This window comes from Mobula birostris, chromosome 22 (genome assembly GCF_030028105.1).
Source record: "Mobula birostris isolate sMobBir1 chromosome 22, sMobBir1.hap1, whole genome shotgun sequence".
Taxonomy (NCBI): Eukaryota; Metazoa; Chordata; class Chondrichthyes; order Myliobatiformes; family Myliobatidae; genus Mobula; species Mobula birostris.
Window position 1 is genome coordinate 2,160,403 of NC_092391.1, and position 17,267 is coordinate 2,177,669.

A 17,267-nucleotide genomic window follows, 5' to 3' on the forward strand; every position below is an offset into this window, starting at 1 on the left:
GTTATCTCCTTGCCCGCCAATCGCCTCCCTCTGGTGCTCTTCCCCCCTCTCCTTTTTCTTTCTTACATGGCCTTCTGTCTCTTTCAACAATCAATTTCCCAGCTCTTTACTTCATCCCTCCCCCTCCAGGTTTCACCTGTCCCTTGGTGGTTCTCTCTCTCTTCCCCCACCTTTTAAATCTACTCCCCAGTTTTTTTTCTCAAGTCCTGTCGAAGGATTTTGACCCGAAACATCACCTATACTTTTCCACAGATGCTGCCTGGCCTGCTGAGTTCCTCCAGCACTTCGTGTTTTCCAGGACAGTTTCCATGGCTTGACTGAGGAGATCTATGTTCCTCGCAACAGCCACCTTTGAATATACAACAGAAAAACTACACAGATCCAGCTGGCATCGTCAGATATGGTGGACAACCCACCGACTAGCACCAATGCAGTGGTAAAATCTGCGTTTCGGCCCAAAACGTCAACTGTAGTTTTTCCATAGATGCAGCCTGGCCTGCTGAGTTCCTCCGGCATTTGGTGAGTGTTGTTCAAATTTCCACCATCTACAGACGTTCTCTGGTTTGTGATTTGAACCCTGATCTCTTTGGAAAGTGGAAGGAAACCGGAGCCCCAGAGAAAACCCATACGGTCATGGGGAGAATGTACAAATCCTTTCAGACGGTGGCAGGAACTGAACCCTGATCAGTGGTCACTGGTGCTGTGAAACAACTGTACTAACCACTATGCCGCCATATTTAGCAGTTTCGACCAACTTTCCAATGACTAATGGCGGGTTAGTGGATATACTGTTCCACAGAAACCAAAGTGTTCATAACATGATGTGGAGAAATAAATGTTATCGAAACCTGACGTTTCAAAGGAAATATCTGTTTGCAAAGTCTTTAATACATTCTAGACAGGCACAATTCCTTTAACAGTCATGACTGAAGTCTCGCTTTGAAGTCACTATCTCCAAATACTGACACATCAGAATTTTAGGGAGGAAAGTAGAGTTTAAAAATGAAGGAAATATCACTGACAAGTGATCAAATGCCTGGATTAGACGGCATGTGCTAAAACAAGAGGTTGGACAAAGCTGGGTTGTTTGCTGTAGAGTAGCAGAGGGTGATGTGAGGCCTGATAGAGGTTTATGAGATTACAAGAGGCAGAGATCAAGTAGACAGATACTATCATTCTTTTAGGGCTGAAATGTCTTATAAAACCTAAGAAATAGAAGCAGAATTAGCTATTGAGAGTGATGGTGTGTAGAACACACTGCAGGGGACGTGGTAGAGACATTTAAGGGACTGTTAGATAGGCACATAGATGATAGAAAAATGGAGGGTTATGTGGGAGGGAAGCAGACATCCCACCTCTCCCGGAACTTCCGGGAGTCTCCCGCATATGAATAGTGGCTCCCTGATGCCCGTAAACTATATACAATATCATGGAAATCAATTTTTTTGAGAGCGAGCGAGAGAAAAGCAAGAGAGAGCGCAAGAGTGACCATGAGAGAGAGAGAGAGTGCGCGAGAGAAAGCAAGCGAGAAAGCAAGAGAGAGCGAGAGAGGGAGAGAGGGAGAGAGAGCGAGCAAGAGCGAAAGCAAGCGAGAGCGCTTGAGAACGTGAGAGTGACCACGAGAGACAGAGAGCGAGCGAGAGCGCGCCATTGCAGAGTGTTCCAAAAAAATATAAAACGTACGTCACCCCAGACTACACTATAGTTACCCCTGCCTAATAGGGGTCAAAATAATGACAGTGTTGCTCGCTGCACTGTTTGCAACAGTGACTTTTCTATTGCCCACGGTGGGTCAAGACTGTAAAAGACATGTTGAGGTGAGTTTAACAGGTGTCATTCATTCATTAGCATAGCTAACATTATTTAAACTAGCTGGCCAGCTGCTAAGGAGCTACTCTATTGCAGACATCCCACCTCTCCCGGAAGTCTCCCGCAAATTGATGGTGCTACCTCCCTGAAATGAGTTTTTGCAGGGTGGGATGTCTGGGGAAAGGTGATATTGATATTGGAGTAGATTAAAAGGGTTGTCAAAACATTATGGGCTGAAGGGCCTGTATCATGCTGTAATGTTCTAAACTCAAACACACACACATGTAATAATCCTGTTTGGTCTGGGGTACTGCTCCAGCAGGCAGGAGGCACCGTAGCATTAGGACAAGGACCATCAGGATGGGAAACAGATTCTTCCAATCTTCCAAGGCTTTGAGCCTACTGAGCTCCCTGCCATCATCCAGGTCTCATCACGTACAAAGTGCCAGAAGTGTTACACTGTTTATTTTTTGGTTTGTGTTAATTTATTTGTGGTAATATTACTTTGGGTTGTGTGATCGTGAGTGAAATGTACTGTGTCCAGAGGAACATTGTTTCATTTGGCACTGTACATGTGTAAACAATAAACTTGAGCTTGAGCTTGCCCCTGCTCGCCCCTCAATGCTCACCCCTCTGGAAGTACCACTCGTCCTCCTGGAAACCCGGCCCTTTGATCAAGCTTCTGGTTACCCGGCCTATCTTTGCTACCAAATGTTACTTGCAGCTTTTTGTGTGATGTTCTGCGAACAGCACTGAACTTCCGATGGTGTTTAGCTGGAGCTCCAGGGAGAGCGAGTAGAAGGTGTGAACATACAGCCCATGCTGCAGAAAAAGTCAACATCGAACTCTCAATGAACCAGAGAGGTTTTTAAAGGGATGATTAAATTCCCAACAGCTGTCACCATGAGATAGACAGACAGAGAGACACACACACCACAACGATAACCCTAAATTTCTCTCTGAAAAGCTGACAATTTCACTGCCTTTTCTGTGACAGCCACCTCCTGGTGTTGGATTGTGGTGGTTGAAACAGGGAATCCACTAATTTCTACAGATGTACCATGGAGAGCATTCTAAGTGTTTGCATCACCGTCTGGTATGGAGAGGCCACTGCACAGGATTGGAAGAAGCTGCAGGATGTTGTAAAATCAGCCGCTTGCCTCCGCAGCATCAAGGACATCTTCAATAGGCGATGCCTCAGAAAGGCAGTGTCTATCACCCAGGACATGCCCTGTTCTCACTGCTACCATTAGGGGAGGACGTAGAGGAGCACGAAGGCACACTCATCAATTCAGGAACAGCTTCTTCCCCTCTGCCATCAGATTTCTGAATGGACGTTGAACCCATGAACACTACCACACTTTCTTTTTGCTCTCTTTTTTTGTGTTACTTAGCCTTTTTTATATATACAATATTTCTTATTGTAATTTAGCTTTCTTATTATGTATCACATGTGGCTGCATCATCTGACAGGATGATTTTAAATTTTGACTTTGTGTTCTCATTAGAAAGACAAACCAGAATAAAGGTTGTGTTTTCGAGTATGCAGTGCACAGATTCCAAGGTGATAAGGGATGGAGCTGCAGGGGAAAACGTCTCTCATCTTGAGCAGTATTTCAGTAGAAGTGAAACCTGATACAGTACAGGCCCATCACAGACCTGATTGTATTCTGGTCAGACTCCCAGCCGGCTGGCTTCACCCTTGCGGTCTGGATGTTTGTCAGGAATGTTGTTGGATTTACTCAAGGGAGAAGAGAGCGAGGAGGGACAGCTTCCCACTCATCTTCAGTGCTTTCCCAACAGGTAGGCCGTGATCAAACTGCAGACCTGAGGGAGGATGCACAGTGAGCCGTTGGTGACAACACAGTGAACGGTCAGTCACGAAAGACTAGGATCCCAGTACAGAATTTACCCGGTATGTAACTGTGGCTGTTTGAAACTTCCTCGCTCATACCAGTGTCCCTCAGAGTCAGGCTCGTCATCACTCACATCTTTGCCGTTTTGCGGCATATTACAGCGTAATACATAAAACCTACTATAAATTGCAATAAATAAATAATACAAAAAAAGAGGAATAGTGAAGAGGTGCTCATGGACCGTTCTGAAAGCAGAAGGTGAAGGGGAAGAAGCCGTTCCTAAAACATTGAGTTAGGGGGAGGGTAATTCAGGGTCCTGTACCCCCTCCCTGATAGTAGCAATGAGAAGAAGGCATATTCTGGATGGTTTTGGTCCCTAATGATGAATGGTGCCTTCTTGAGGCTCTGCCTTTTGAAGATGTCCTCAGTGGTGGGGAGAGCTGTGCTCGGGATGCAGCTGGCTGTCAATAACCCTCTGAAGACCCTTGTCATCCTGTGCATTTGAGCTTCTATACTAGACAGTAATGCGACCAGAGTGCTCGCTACCGTATATCTTTAGAAATTTGCTAGAGTCCTGGTGACATACCAAATCTCCTCAAATTCCCAATGAAATATAGCCATTGGCATGCCTTCTTTGTGATTGCAACAATACAATGGGCCCAGAATACATCCTCTAAGATGCTGACACCCAGCAGCTTGAATCTGCTCATCCTTTCCACTGCTGACTCCTCACTGAGGACTAGTGTTTAAAACATAGAAAATGGAACTTCGAACACTACTGTGCAGTACAGGCTCTTCGACCCATGATGTTGTGCTGACATTTTAACCTCTTCGAGGATCAATCTAACCCTTCCCTCTCACATAGCATCCATTTTTCTATTATCCATGTGCCCATCTAAGAGTCACTCAAATGCCCCTATTGTACCTGCCTCTACCACCACTCCGGCAGTGCATTCCATAAGACCATAAGACAAAGGAGCAGAAGTCGGCCATTCAGCCCATTGAGTCTGCTCCGCCATTTTATCATGAGCTGATCCATTCTCCCATTTAGTCCCACTCCCTCACCTTCTCACCATAACCTTTGATGCCCTGGCTACTCAGATACCTATCAATCTCTGCCTTAAATACACCCAATGACTTGGCCTCCACTGCTGCCCGTGGCAACAAATTCCATAGATTCACCACCCTCTGACTGAAGAAATTTCTTCGCATTTCTGTTCTGAATGGGCGCCCTTCAATCCTTAAGTCATGCCCTCTCGTACTAGACTCCCCCATCATGGGAAACAACTTTGCCACTTCCACTCTGCCCATGCCTTTCAACATTCGAAATGTTTCTATGAGGTCTCCCCTCATTCTTCTAAACTCCAAGGAATACAGTCCAAGAGCGGACAAACATTCCTCATATGTTAACCTTCTCATTCTCTTTCTGTGTAGAAAAAATCTACCCCTGACATCACCCTTACACTTTCCTCCAGGTCACCTTAAAATTATACCCCCTGGTATTAGCCATTTCCACCTTGGGGGGGTGGAAAAGCTCTCTGGCTGTCCACTCTATCTATGCCTCTTATCATCCTGTACACCACTATCAAGTCACCTCTCATCCTCCTTCAGAAAAATTCCCCAGCTCACCCAAGCTCTCCCCATAAGACCAACTGCTGGCCCATTCAAAGAATCAGTGAAGTTAACATGTTATCCACTTGGATCAGGTCAGGTTCAATCTTGCCTCTTTCAGCTTCATTGTACAGGTCTTGGGTAGGGGCAAGGCTGATTCAGCACTTCTGCAGATCACACAGGAAACAGAGGAACACTATAATTGTCCCAGCTGTGGGCAGATGCCAACACAGATATAGAGGAACAGTATAATTGCCCCAGCTGTGGGCAAGTGCCAACACAGATATAGAGGAACAGTATAATTGCCCCAGCTGTGGGCAAATGCCAACACAGATATAGAGGAACAGTACAATTGCCCCAGCTGTGGGCAAATGCCAACACGGATATAGAGGAACACTATAATTGCCCCAGCTGTGGGCAGATGCCAACACGGATATAGAGGAACACTATAATTGCCCCAGCTGTGGGCAGATGCCAACACGGATATAGAGGAACACTATAATTGCCCCAGCTATGGGCAGATGCCAACAAGAACAGAGAACTATGTGGCAAATCAGTCTTCCTCTTCCTACTGGACCCCCTCAGATCCACTTATTGCTCCCCAGGATGTGGGAGCTACTGGCAGGGGTAGGGCTGACTGCCCACACCTTGTGACCTTAATGCTGAGGCTCTCGCCGGACAAGGCAAGGGGGCAGTTAAATTATTATTATTTCTTTTCTTGTTGCATTTTCACAGCTTGTTGTTTGCCCCCCAGCTGTGTCTCCATCTCTGTCGTATGCAGTTTTTCATTGATTCTATTGTGTTACTGTGAATGCCTGCAAGAAAATGAATCTCAGGGTAGCACTTGGTAACATATATGTACTTTGATAATAAGTTTACTCTGAACATAGAACTTCAGCATCGGAACCACACTGGTAGATCTGGAGTCACACAGAAGGCAGGCAGGCTTGAACCAGAGGTGTTTACAACTATCTAACAGCATCGCAGTCTGTCAGGAATACAACATAATTTAAATTCCACAGCTGCCAGGGGATTTATATTTCTGGTTTACAGCTCGCTGGATTATGGCTCCTGCAACACCAAACCATTACATTTGTCAAAGACCGACAACATTCAGAAGATACCACGCATGACAGGGACTGAAATTCACTCAATTCACCTTCCTCCACACCACACGGTAAAGTCCATGCAGTTCAGGACGTCAGCATGGAGAGGTCCATCGCACACCACCACAGCGGTGGATGCAGTCACACGGTGGGACTCCAAACCCATGAAGTTGTTCTTCTTTGGATGGAACATGGCAATTTCTCCTTACAATTTACATTCTTTACTCAAACCTCCTCGTTCTATCAATACAGAGGCTAGTGTGCAGACATGATGAACACACCAGAGGCCCCTGCACTCCACCTTCTGATCATCAGCATCTCAGGAACGTGTGGGTGCACAAGAGTGCACAGAACAGTCCAGCCCAGGCCCTTCAGCCCAAGATGTTCTGCTGACCTTTCAACCGACTCCAAGATCAACCGAACACTTTCCTCTCACAGAGCCTCCATTTTCTATCATTCATGTGCCTATCTAAGAGTTCCTTAAATATCCCTAATATAGCTGCTTCTAAACCACCCCTATCAACTCTGCTCTTAAACGCATCTCCCCCATTTCACGTACATCTGCTCTCACTCCACCCTCCCACCATCCCACTAGGAATAGGGTTCCCCTGGTCCTCACCTACCACCCCACCAGCCTCCGGGTCCAACATATTATTCTCCGTAACTTCCGCCACCTCCAACGGGATCCCACCACTAAGCACATCTTTCCCTCCCCCACTCTCTCTGCATTCCACAGGGATCGCTCCCTACACAATTCCCTTGTCCATTCGTCCCCCCCCCCATCCCTCCCCACTGATCTCCCTCCTGGCATTTATCCGTGTAAGCAGAACAAGTGCTACACATGCCCTTACACTTCCTCCCTTACCACCATTCAGGGCCCCGAACAGTCCTTCCAGGTGAGGCAACACTTCACCTGTGAGTCGACTGGGGTGATATACTGCGTCCGGTGCTCCCGATGTGGCCTTTTATATATTGGCGAGACTTGACGCAGACTGGGAGACCGCTTTGCTGAACACCTACGCTCTGTCCGCCAGAGAAAGCAGGATCTCCCAGTGGCCACACATTTTAATTCCACATCCCATTCCCATTCCCATTCTGACATGTCTATCCACGGCCTCCTCTACTGTAAAGATGAAGCCACACTCAGGTTGGAGGAACAACACCTTATATTCCGTCTGGGTAGCTTCCAACCTGATGGCATGAACATCGACTTCTCTAACTTCCGCTAAGGCCCCACCTCCCCCTCGTACCCCATCTGTTACTTATTTTTATGCACACGTTCTTTCTCTCACTCTCCTTTTTCTCCTTCTGTCCCTCTAAATATACCTCTTGCCCATCCTCTGGGTTCCCCCCCCCCTTGTCTTTCTTCCCGGACCTCCTGTCCCATGATCCTCTCGTATCCCCTTTTGCCTATCACCTGTCCAGCTCTTGGCTCTATCCCTCCCCCTCCTGTCTTCCCCTATCATTTTAGATCTCCCCCTCCCACTTTCAAATCCTTTACTCACTCTTCCTTCAGTTAGTCCTGATGAAGGGTCTCGGCCTGAAACGTCGACTGCACCTCTTCCTACAGATGCTGCTTGGCCTGCTGCGTTCACCAGCAACTTTGATGTGTGTTGCTTGAATTTCCAGCATCTGCAGAATTCCTGTTGTTTGTGTCTAAACCACCCCGCAGGATGTTCCATGCCCCAACCATTCTCTGCGTAAAAAAATCTACATGGGAACTCCTTATAATTTCCTCCAATTATCTTAAAATTATGCTCTCTCGTATTAGCTATTTCCACCCTGTAAAGTAATACCTGGCTATTCACTCTATGATTCTTATCATCTTGTACACTCTCTAAACAGTCACCTCTCATCCTCCTCCATTCCAAAGAGAACAGCCCTAGCTCGCTCAACCTATCCTCATCAGACACACACTCTAATCCAAGCAGCAGCCTGGTAAATCTCCTCTGCACCCTCTCTAAAGCTTTTACACCTTCCTATAATAACTGAACACAATCCTCCAGTACAGGTGAGAGGTACAGGGGCCCTAGGTCCCACATCACCAAGTTCAGGAACAATAATTACACTACAACCATCAGGCCCCTGAACCAGCCAAGAAAACTTCACTCACAACCGATTCCATGACCTACAGACTCCTTTCAAGGACACAGCAACTCACTCACAATTTATTTATTTATTTTAATTTTGCACATTGGTTGTTTGTCAATCATTGTTATGTATAGTTTTTCATGAATTTTACTGTATTCCTTTATTTTTCTGTAAATGTCTGCAAGAAAATGAATCTCTGGGTAGTATATGGTGACATATAGTTCCTTCAATAATAAATTTACTTTGATTTTGAAGTGTGGTCTAACCAAAAAGCCCAGAGTTTCTGCAGGAAGTCCACCATTCTCCTTCAGAAGCCATTTCTTTATTGAAATTGTATAATATAGACCAGACAAAGAATCACTCAGCCACACACTCTGCTCCCCTTGGAGTGGTTACTGTCAGTTGTCCAAAGGTGATGAGAAATCGTCCATCTGAAACACTAAATCTGCTTCTCTCTCCACAGGAGCTGCCTGGATGTGCGGAGAACCTCCTCCATTTCTGTTTAATTTTAGCTGCCAGCTATCAACACCTGCCAGATGTGCTTCAGAGAAGTACAGCAGTGGCACAGATGTGGTGTAATGTCGGGGAGGCTCACAACGCAGGGAGAAACGTGAATGAGAAATCTCCCATTGTTTGTAGATTATTTTAAATAAGCAGTTAAATAATTAATTTCTTACTAATAATTAGAATAAGACTGAAAATAGATAGATAATTAATCGATCCCAAAGGAAATTAGTGTCACAGCAGCATTATAAGTACACAGATATACAAACACACAAATATTAGAACGGAAGTAAGAAAGAATAAAAAATGAGTTACCTCAAACAGGAGGGGATGATCACTTCTCCAGCACAAAATAATCTGCAGATGCCGGGGTTTTCACCTGGCACCTTCCAGCCTTCTCCTTCCCACCCTCCCCCCACAGGGCCTCTGCCCCTTCCCTCTTCAGTCTTGACGAAGGGCTCCGGCCCAAAATGTTGACTGATCATTTCCACGGATGCTGCCCGACCTGCTGAGTTCCTCCAGCGTGTTGTGAGTGTCACTTCTCCAGCTATTCGGTTGACACATTATGGAGACTAATGGCCGAGGGTAAGAATGACCTCATATTGCACTCTTTGGGGCAGTGGAGTTGTCTTAGTCTATTACTAAAAGTGACATGCAGAGAGTGAGAAACATTATCCAGAATTGCCAGGATTTTCCATAGGGTCCTGTGTTCTACCACAGATTCCAGTGTGTCCAGTTGGACTCCTATTACAGAGCCAGCCTTTCTGATCAGTTTACTGAGCCCAAGTAGAAATTATCGAGCCTGAATTAAATAGAAGGGTAAGGTAGAGTATTTTTGCAATGTAACAGCTGTATGGGTAACAGTGATTCAGAATTAAAAATTAGCTTGATTTGTCACATGTACATCGAATCATACAGTGAAATGCATTGTTGGCATCAGAGACCAACACAGTCTGAGGCAGTGCTGGGCGTAGCCCATAAGTGTTGCCACGCTTCTGTCACCCACACAGCATACGCACAACTCACTAACCCTGACCCGTACGTCCTTGGAGCAGACAGAGGAAACCACACTGTCTCAGGGAGGACGTACAGACATTAGCGAGAACTGAACCCAGGTTGATGATAGTTGGTAATGTAAAGTGATGCACTATCCTGTGCTGTCATACCACCCCAGTGGACCTGTCAATTAACTTCAGGCAGAAATAGCTTACTTGAAACCAACTCCTGACAGCAGCAGGAATTGAGCCCTGATCACTGATGCTGTGAAGCGTTACACTAACAACCTTATTGCTGTTCTTTAGCAACAGGATTCCATCCTCTTATTTCTTAACATTTATAAATAAAACCACTGCGATGTTGAAAACTGCTTCCCCGCATTCAACCTCCCCCTTTGAACACTGACTCAATTTTTTCCTTGTGATGCTGACACATTTAATGTGAGCTGTATCTCATAAGTATGTCAGGATAGTGCAAGGAAATTACTATTCTGATTTTTATGACCTTTAATTTGTCGGTGATTCACTGTGTTTATACTGGAGTGTTCCACAAAATAAAAATCCAATCTCAAATTTCAGAACAACAGGCCAACTGGAACAGCAACTATCATTATACAATCTATTTGCCTGGAAATGGAATACATACACAATACGCTCTGAACAGGTTGTCATAGCCAAGGGCGTTGTGGGGATGAGCTCCCACTGCCATTAAATGCTCCCAGTGGCGTGTGTCTCAAATAGCCTCTGACAACCAAGTTCAGCTCCTGGCCTCTACGTGTGGCTTAGCTACAATGCCCAGCATAAATCCCGAGGAAAAATCTGGAATTGGAGCCCCTAGGGGAGTCCTAAGTTGAGTTCAACACTGACTGGCAATTTGTGTGACATTGTTGGTGCTGAACTGCAGCTTGCTACATGGGCAACAGCTTGCTCTCCATATTGTACTGACCTGGCTTGTGTATCACGTAGGCAGCTGGGATACAACATCCATGGTCCGCTATGACCAATGGAGGGCCTCCAAAATTCTCAACAACAACTTAAGGTACGAACACAACTATATCTTTAGTTTTGGGGAGACAAGAGACATCAGACACTGGAACCTGAATAGAAAAAAACAACAAAGTGCTGGAGGAACTCAGCGGCCCTGTGGAGGGGAAATGACAGTTGATGTTTTGGGCTGACATCCCTCATCCTGATGAGAGGTCTAAAAGGATCCAAATGGTTTCTCCTATTTACAGAAGGGAAGGGAAGAGGGAGGAGCACCAGAGGGAGGTGATGGGCAGGGAAGGAGATGAAGTGAGAGAGGGAAACGGGAATGGGAATGGTGTAGGGGAGAGCAATTACTGAGAAGTTGATGTTCACGTCATCAGGTTGGAGGCCACCCAGAGGTGTTCGTCTTCCAACCTGAGTGTGACCTGTTAGTGGCAGTAGAGGAGGCCATGGACTAACATTTGATTACTAACTTAATTGGTTCAGCATAACATTGTGGGTCAAACAGCCTGATTCTGTTCTGTTCCCTTCCAAGTCCTATTTGTTCAGAAACACGTCTGTAACTCTGTTGTTAGACAACCGTGTCAAACTAAACTGTACCTCTTCATGGATCTGACCTTGTGAATAGTTGTTCATGGTTTATATTGGACAAGGCTTATATAACTAAGAAATAAAGTGATTAATCACTAAAGAAGTGGAAGCAGGTGTGACAGAGTCCATGACGGGCAAGTATTTGAAGAGGTGTGCACTGATCGGGAGCAGTCAGCGTGGGTTTGAGTGGACAGGGAGTGTTCTCCTGATTTAACAGAACAGCCAGGGTGTGAGTGATGAAGGACATTCAGCTGGCGAATGGATCTCCTACAGAGAGAGATAAGGAACTACTTCAGAAACTGGCAGTGGGAATCTGGTTGCCTGCTGTTGAAGGTGGAAGTGTACACTGGGACTAAGACATGTAAAGGCCATAAAATCTGAGGGGAGGGGGGAATGTGGAGCTTACAAAGTCGTTGGGATGCAGCATGAAATGTTACAGACACCGTGGAAACGTCGTGGAGCCTGTTACACTGACCCTCAACAATTTGCATTGCTGCACCATGGAAAGAATCTGATCACAGTTTGGCATGGCAGGAACTGCAGAGAGTTGTGGACACAGTTCACAACATCACAGAAATCAGCCTTCCCTCCAGGAACTCTGTCCAGACTTCTGATTGCCTCGGTTTAGCAGCTGCACAGTCAAAGACCCAAGGACTTGGCCATTTCCAGCATCTGGCCCCTCGTTCCTGGGAGTGGTCGTGCAGTGAAAGCGCTGTCACAGTGGTGGTTCCCTGTCTGACCTTGTTTGTGAGATGCCCGTCTATTGTTCCACTGCCTTTCCCTGGGTAAAGATTACAGGCTTGGAAGGAACTTCTAACCACTATGGCATTTTCACTTTACATTGTAATCTAAACTATTAACGTCTTCTTCAAAAACCCACCACTTTAAGTTAGGAAGTTGTGCACCTTCCGATGCATCATTCAACATTCAATGTTGTTTGTCATTTCCAGTATACAAGCGAACAAAATAAATGTAACTCCAGATCAGATACAGCACAAAAAACACAATAAATAAAAATAGCTTCTGTCCGGAAAGTGACATTACAGTGAGCAGAATATTACCTGCTTACCTGTCACACTGGGAACTCTCTGCTCCTGTGGTATGGCATTCACACTGAGTACACTGTCCACTGATGTTGCGGTAAAAGCCTTCGGCACAGTCACTGCACTGCATGCCAACGTGCCCAGGGAGACAGTCACACTGCCCCGACGACACATTACACGTTCCATTCATGCTTCCAACAACACTGCAGTTACATTTGAATTCTGTGAGAGGAGGAAAGAGATTGTTAACTGTCTGTCAGAAGTACAATACCAGTCTAATCATCAGAGGTGGCGGCGGAATTGAACCCTTATCGATGATTGCTACACTAACCACTACACTCCTACGCTAACTTGCCATGTAAGGTGTTGTGACAAGATGTTCCATTAGCAACTCAATGGGCTGGATTGCAGCTGTCTATCCTTTATTGAGAGCAGTTTGGGACCCTTCATCTAGGAAAGGATATGCTGGCATTGGAGAGGGACCAGAGAAGGTTCACGAGAATGATCCCGGGAATGAAAGGGTTAGCATGGCTTTGGTCCTGTACTTGCTGGAATTTAGAAGAATGAGGGGAATCTTCTGAAACCTGTCAGTGATGACATATCAGCATATAGGAGGGAGAATGAAAATCTGGCTGAGTGGTGTCACGGCAACAACCTCTCACATCTTGTCAGCAAGACCAAGGAGCTGATTATTGACTTCAGGAGGAAGAAACCAGAAGAAACAAGCCAGTCCTCTTTGGAGGATCAGCAACAGATTCCTTAGTGTTACCATTTTGGAGAAAGTGTCCTGGGCCCGGCAGGTAACAAAGAAAGCACAGCAGCAATGCTGCTTCCTTAGGAGTTTGTGAAGATTCAGCGTGGCATCTAAAACTCTGACAAGCTTTTACGGATGTGTGATGGAGAGTATATTGGTTGGCTGCATGTCAGCCTGTATGGAAACACCAATAGTTTTGAAAGGAAAATCCCACAAGTAGTAGTGGGTACAGCCCAACCCATCACAGGCAAAGCTCCCTTCCACTGAGCGCATCCACATGAAACATAGTCGCAGGAAAGCAGCATCCATCATCAGGGACCCCCACCACCCAGGGCATGCTCTCTTCTCACTGATGCCATCAGGGAGGAAGGTACAGGAGCCTCAGGACTAGCACCACAGGTTCAGGAACAGTTATTACCCCTCAACCATCAGGCTCTTGAACCAGAGGGGATAACTTCTCTCAATTTCACTCTCCTCATCACTGAGCTGTTCCCACAACCCAGAGACTCACTTTCAAGGACTCTTCATCTCACATTCCCACTATTTATTACTTACTTATTTCTTACTGTTATTTGAACAGTTTGCTGACTTTTGTCCATTGGTTGAGTGCCAAGTTGGTGCAATCTTTCACTGATTCTACCATGGTTATTATTCTATTATGGATTTATTGAGTATGCCCACAAGAAAATGAATCTCAGGCTTATAAACGGTGACATATATATACTTTGATAATAAATTTACTTTGAACTTCGAATATCGAATATTGAAAGATCTAGACAGAGTGGATATGGAGATGATGTTTCCTATAGTGGGGGAGTCTAGGACTAGAGGGCACAGCAAAATAGAGGGATATCCATTTAGAACAGAGATGAGGAGGAGTTTCTTTAGCCAGAGGGTGGTGAATCTGTGGAATTCATTGCCACAGACAGCAGTGGAGGCCAAGTCATCGGGTATATTTAAAGCACAGGTTGATAGGTTCTTGATTAGTCAGAGCATCAAAGGAAGAAGGCAGGAGAATGGGGTTGAGAGGGATAATAAATAAGCCATGACGGAATGGTGGAGAAGACTTGATGGGTTGAAAGGCTAGTTCTGTTCTCATGTCTTAATGGTCTAAAACACTTCAATCCTAGTTGCAAGGTCATATTTTGCATATCAAATAACCTGAGTTATTTAACGTAATCAAATTATAATTACAAACTAGGGAACATTAGCTTCACAAGTAATTCTCAAACAAGAAAGCTCATTACAGCATCTGCTGATTAAATACTCCATTGGTTTCCCTGAAACGAAGGTGTCAGTGAGGCAAAGGAAAGCTGTGTTACATGGTCTGAGATGTCTGATTCATGGTTCGATCTCACCCTCTGTGCCAATTCACCCCAGCCCAATCCCTTACTCTCTCCATCTTCTGAATCACTGACAGCCACAGTGGTGTAGCGGTTACCAGAACGTCATTACAGCTCAGAGCAGCAGCGTACAATTCCAGTGACCCCTGTAGGCAAGTTTGCACATTCCTTCCCGTGAACGCGTGGGTTTCCTCCGAGTGCTCTGGTCTCCTCCCACAGTCCATAGACAAAGAGCTGGAAATTCCAGTGCCTGGGCCTCCACTGTCAACCAGTGAGGGGAATTGTCCAATACCACATGCACAATCCCAGTGCCTGGGCCTCTGTGGTCAACCTTACATTCTTTCCAAGACATACAAATGATAATATGCTGAAGAACTCTGTAATGTTGCTCTGGATTTCAAGCGTCTGCAGAATGTCATGTACATAAACGACAAGGTCAGCCCTTGTGCTAACTATTTCTAAACAACCTCAATTAACAGCTCTAGCATAAATTCAAAGTTCAAAGTAAATTTATTACCAAAGTATGTACATGATTCACAGTAGACAAAGAAACACAATAGAATCATTAAAAAACTACAACGATCGCAAAACAATCAGTCAGCAAAGGAAGACAATGTGCAAATACACGTAAAAAAGGCATCTGTTAGTCTTGCGAGATCATGGATCTGCGCCTGGAAAGTCTTCACTCTCCAGGGCGCAGGCCTGGGCGAGGTTGTATGGAAGACCAGCAGTTGCCCATGCTGCAAGTCTCCCCTCTCCACGACACCAATGTTGTCCAAGGGAAGGGCACTGGGGCCGATACAGCTTGGCACCGGTGTCGTCGCAGAACAATGTGTGATTAAGTACCTTGCTCAAGGATACAACACGTTCCCTCAACTGGGGCTCGAACTCACGACCTTCAGGTCGCTAGTCCAATGTCTTAACCACTTGGCCACGTGCCCACACAAATACACGTAATAGTAATAAATAAATAACATGAGTGTAGAGCCCTTGAAAGTCAGTCCCTAGGTTATAGGAACAGTTAAGTGTTAATGTTTCATACGTGTCTAATAACATATGCGTATAATAACATTTCTTACTAATAGGTTTTAATTGAAGTTGAAGAGTTTTTTATTAAAATTAAAAGTTTAACATTTCCTTGCTTCTGCTTTCTAAATTCAGTGCTGTTTCCTCTCTTTATATGGCTCTCTATGACTGATTTCTACATTTAATTCGCCCATTTCAAACTTCCTTATATCTAATTGCTTGAGGAGGTGCTGCATCTCTGCCTCTTCACTGTCACCGCAGGGGTGGAAATCAGAAAGCTCAGCTGGTGATGATTATGCACTGCGCTGCTGACTCTGTTGTGCTAACCTACATAAACTACCAATATCAATCTTTGAAAGCAATTGATAAGATAGGGGCACAAAGGTTTTCACTGAGACTACGGCTAGGGACGTTGCCTTGGGATTTGAGCGATGAGGAGAAGCTGTTTTTCCTTGAGTACTGAATCTCTGCTCAGTGAAGCAGTAGAGGCCAACTCATTTCATATATTTGAGACACAGTTAGATGGTTGTTTACATGGCTGGGAATAACGGGTTACGGGGAAAAGGGAGGTAGGTGGAACTGAGTCCACGGCCAGATCAGACATGATTTTACTGAATGGTTAGCAGGCTCAATGGGCTGCATGGCCAACTCCTGCTCCTAGTTTATTGGTTTTATTTTTTGTTTGGAGATACAAGCTCTTCTGGCCCACTGAACCATGTCACCCAACAGCCTGCCGATTTAACCCAGCCTGATCATAGGACAACACACACAAAAGTTGCTGGTGAACGCAGCAGGCCAGGCAGCATCTGTAGGAAGAGGTGCAGTCGACGTTTCAGGCCGAGACCCTTCGTCAGGACAATTTATAGGACAATTTGCAATGACCAATTAACCTACCAACCAGTACGTCTTTGGACTACGGGAGGAAACCGGAGCACCTGGAGGAAACCCACACAGTCATGGATAGAGCATACCAACTCCTTAAAGATGGCACTGGAATTAAAGTCTGAACTGCAACACCCTGAGCTATAATCGTATCATGCTGGGTGCTGTGGCACCCTGTGCAGAGCACCCCGAGGACCTCGAACCACACCAATCTTCATAGTGTTCAACACACAAGCTTAACTCCCTACACACCAGAAATTTTGCAGATGCTGGAAATCCAGAACAACACACACACAAAATGCTGGAGGAACTCAGCAGGCCAGGCAGCATCTATGGAGAGGAATAAACAGTCGATTTATCAGGCTGAGACCCTTCAACAGGACTTTGGCCCAAAACATCGACTGCTTATTCCCACCATAAATGATGCCTGACCTGCTGAGTAGCTGCAGCATTCTGTGTGTTGCTCAACACCCTGAACTATACAATGAAGTTCTCTCAACTTCCAGATCAAGCAGAACAGGGCCCTGGTAGAAACAATAATGGCCAAGGTGGCTCCACTCAAAATCTTCAAAAACTGCACTGAACACACTTCCCCATTTCCCAGAATAATGCCACCAACCATCAGGAGGCCACTTGTCCAAATTATAAGAGAACAGTGGAGTGTTCACC

General features: G+C 45.5%; 1 protein-coding gene across 1 annotated transcript in view; it reads right to left on the minus strand.

The window, feature by feature from the left end:
* LOC140186334 (multiple epidermal growth factor-like domains protein 9) overlaps positions 1-17,267 on the minus strand; it is a 231,742-nt gene that overhangs the window by 137,040 nt on the left and 77,435 nt on the right. The window contains exon 2 of the mRNA XM_072240468.1: positions 12,620-12,815. Within this exon, the coding sequence (XP_072096569.1) occupies positions 12,620-12,815 (196 nt within the window). The remainder of the gene's footprint in view (positions 1-12,619; positions 12,816-17,267) is intronic.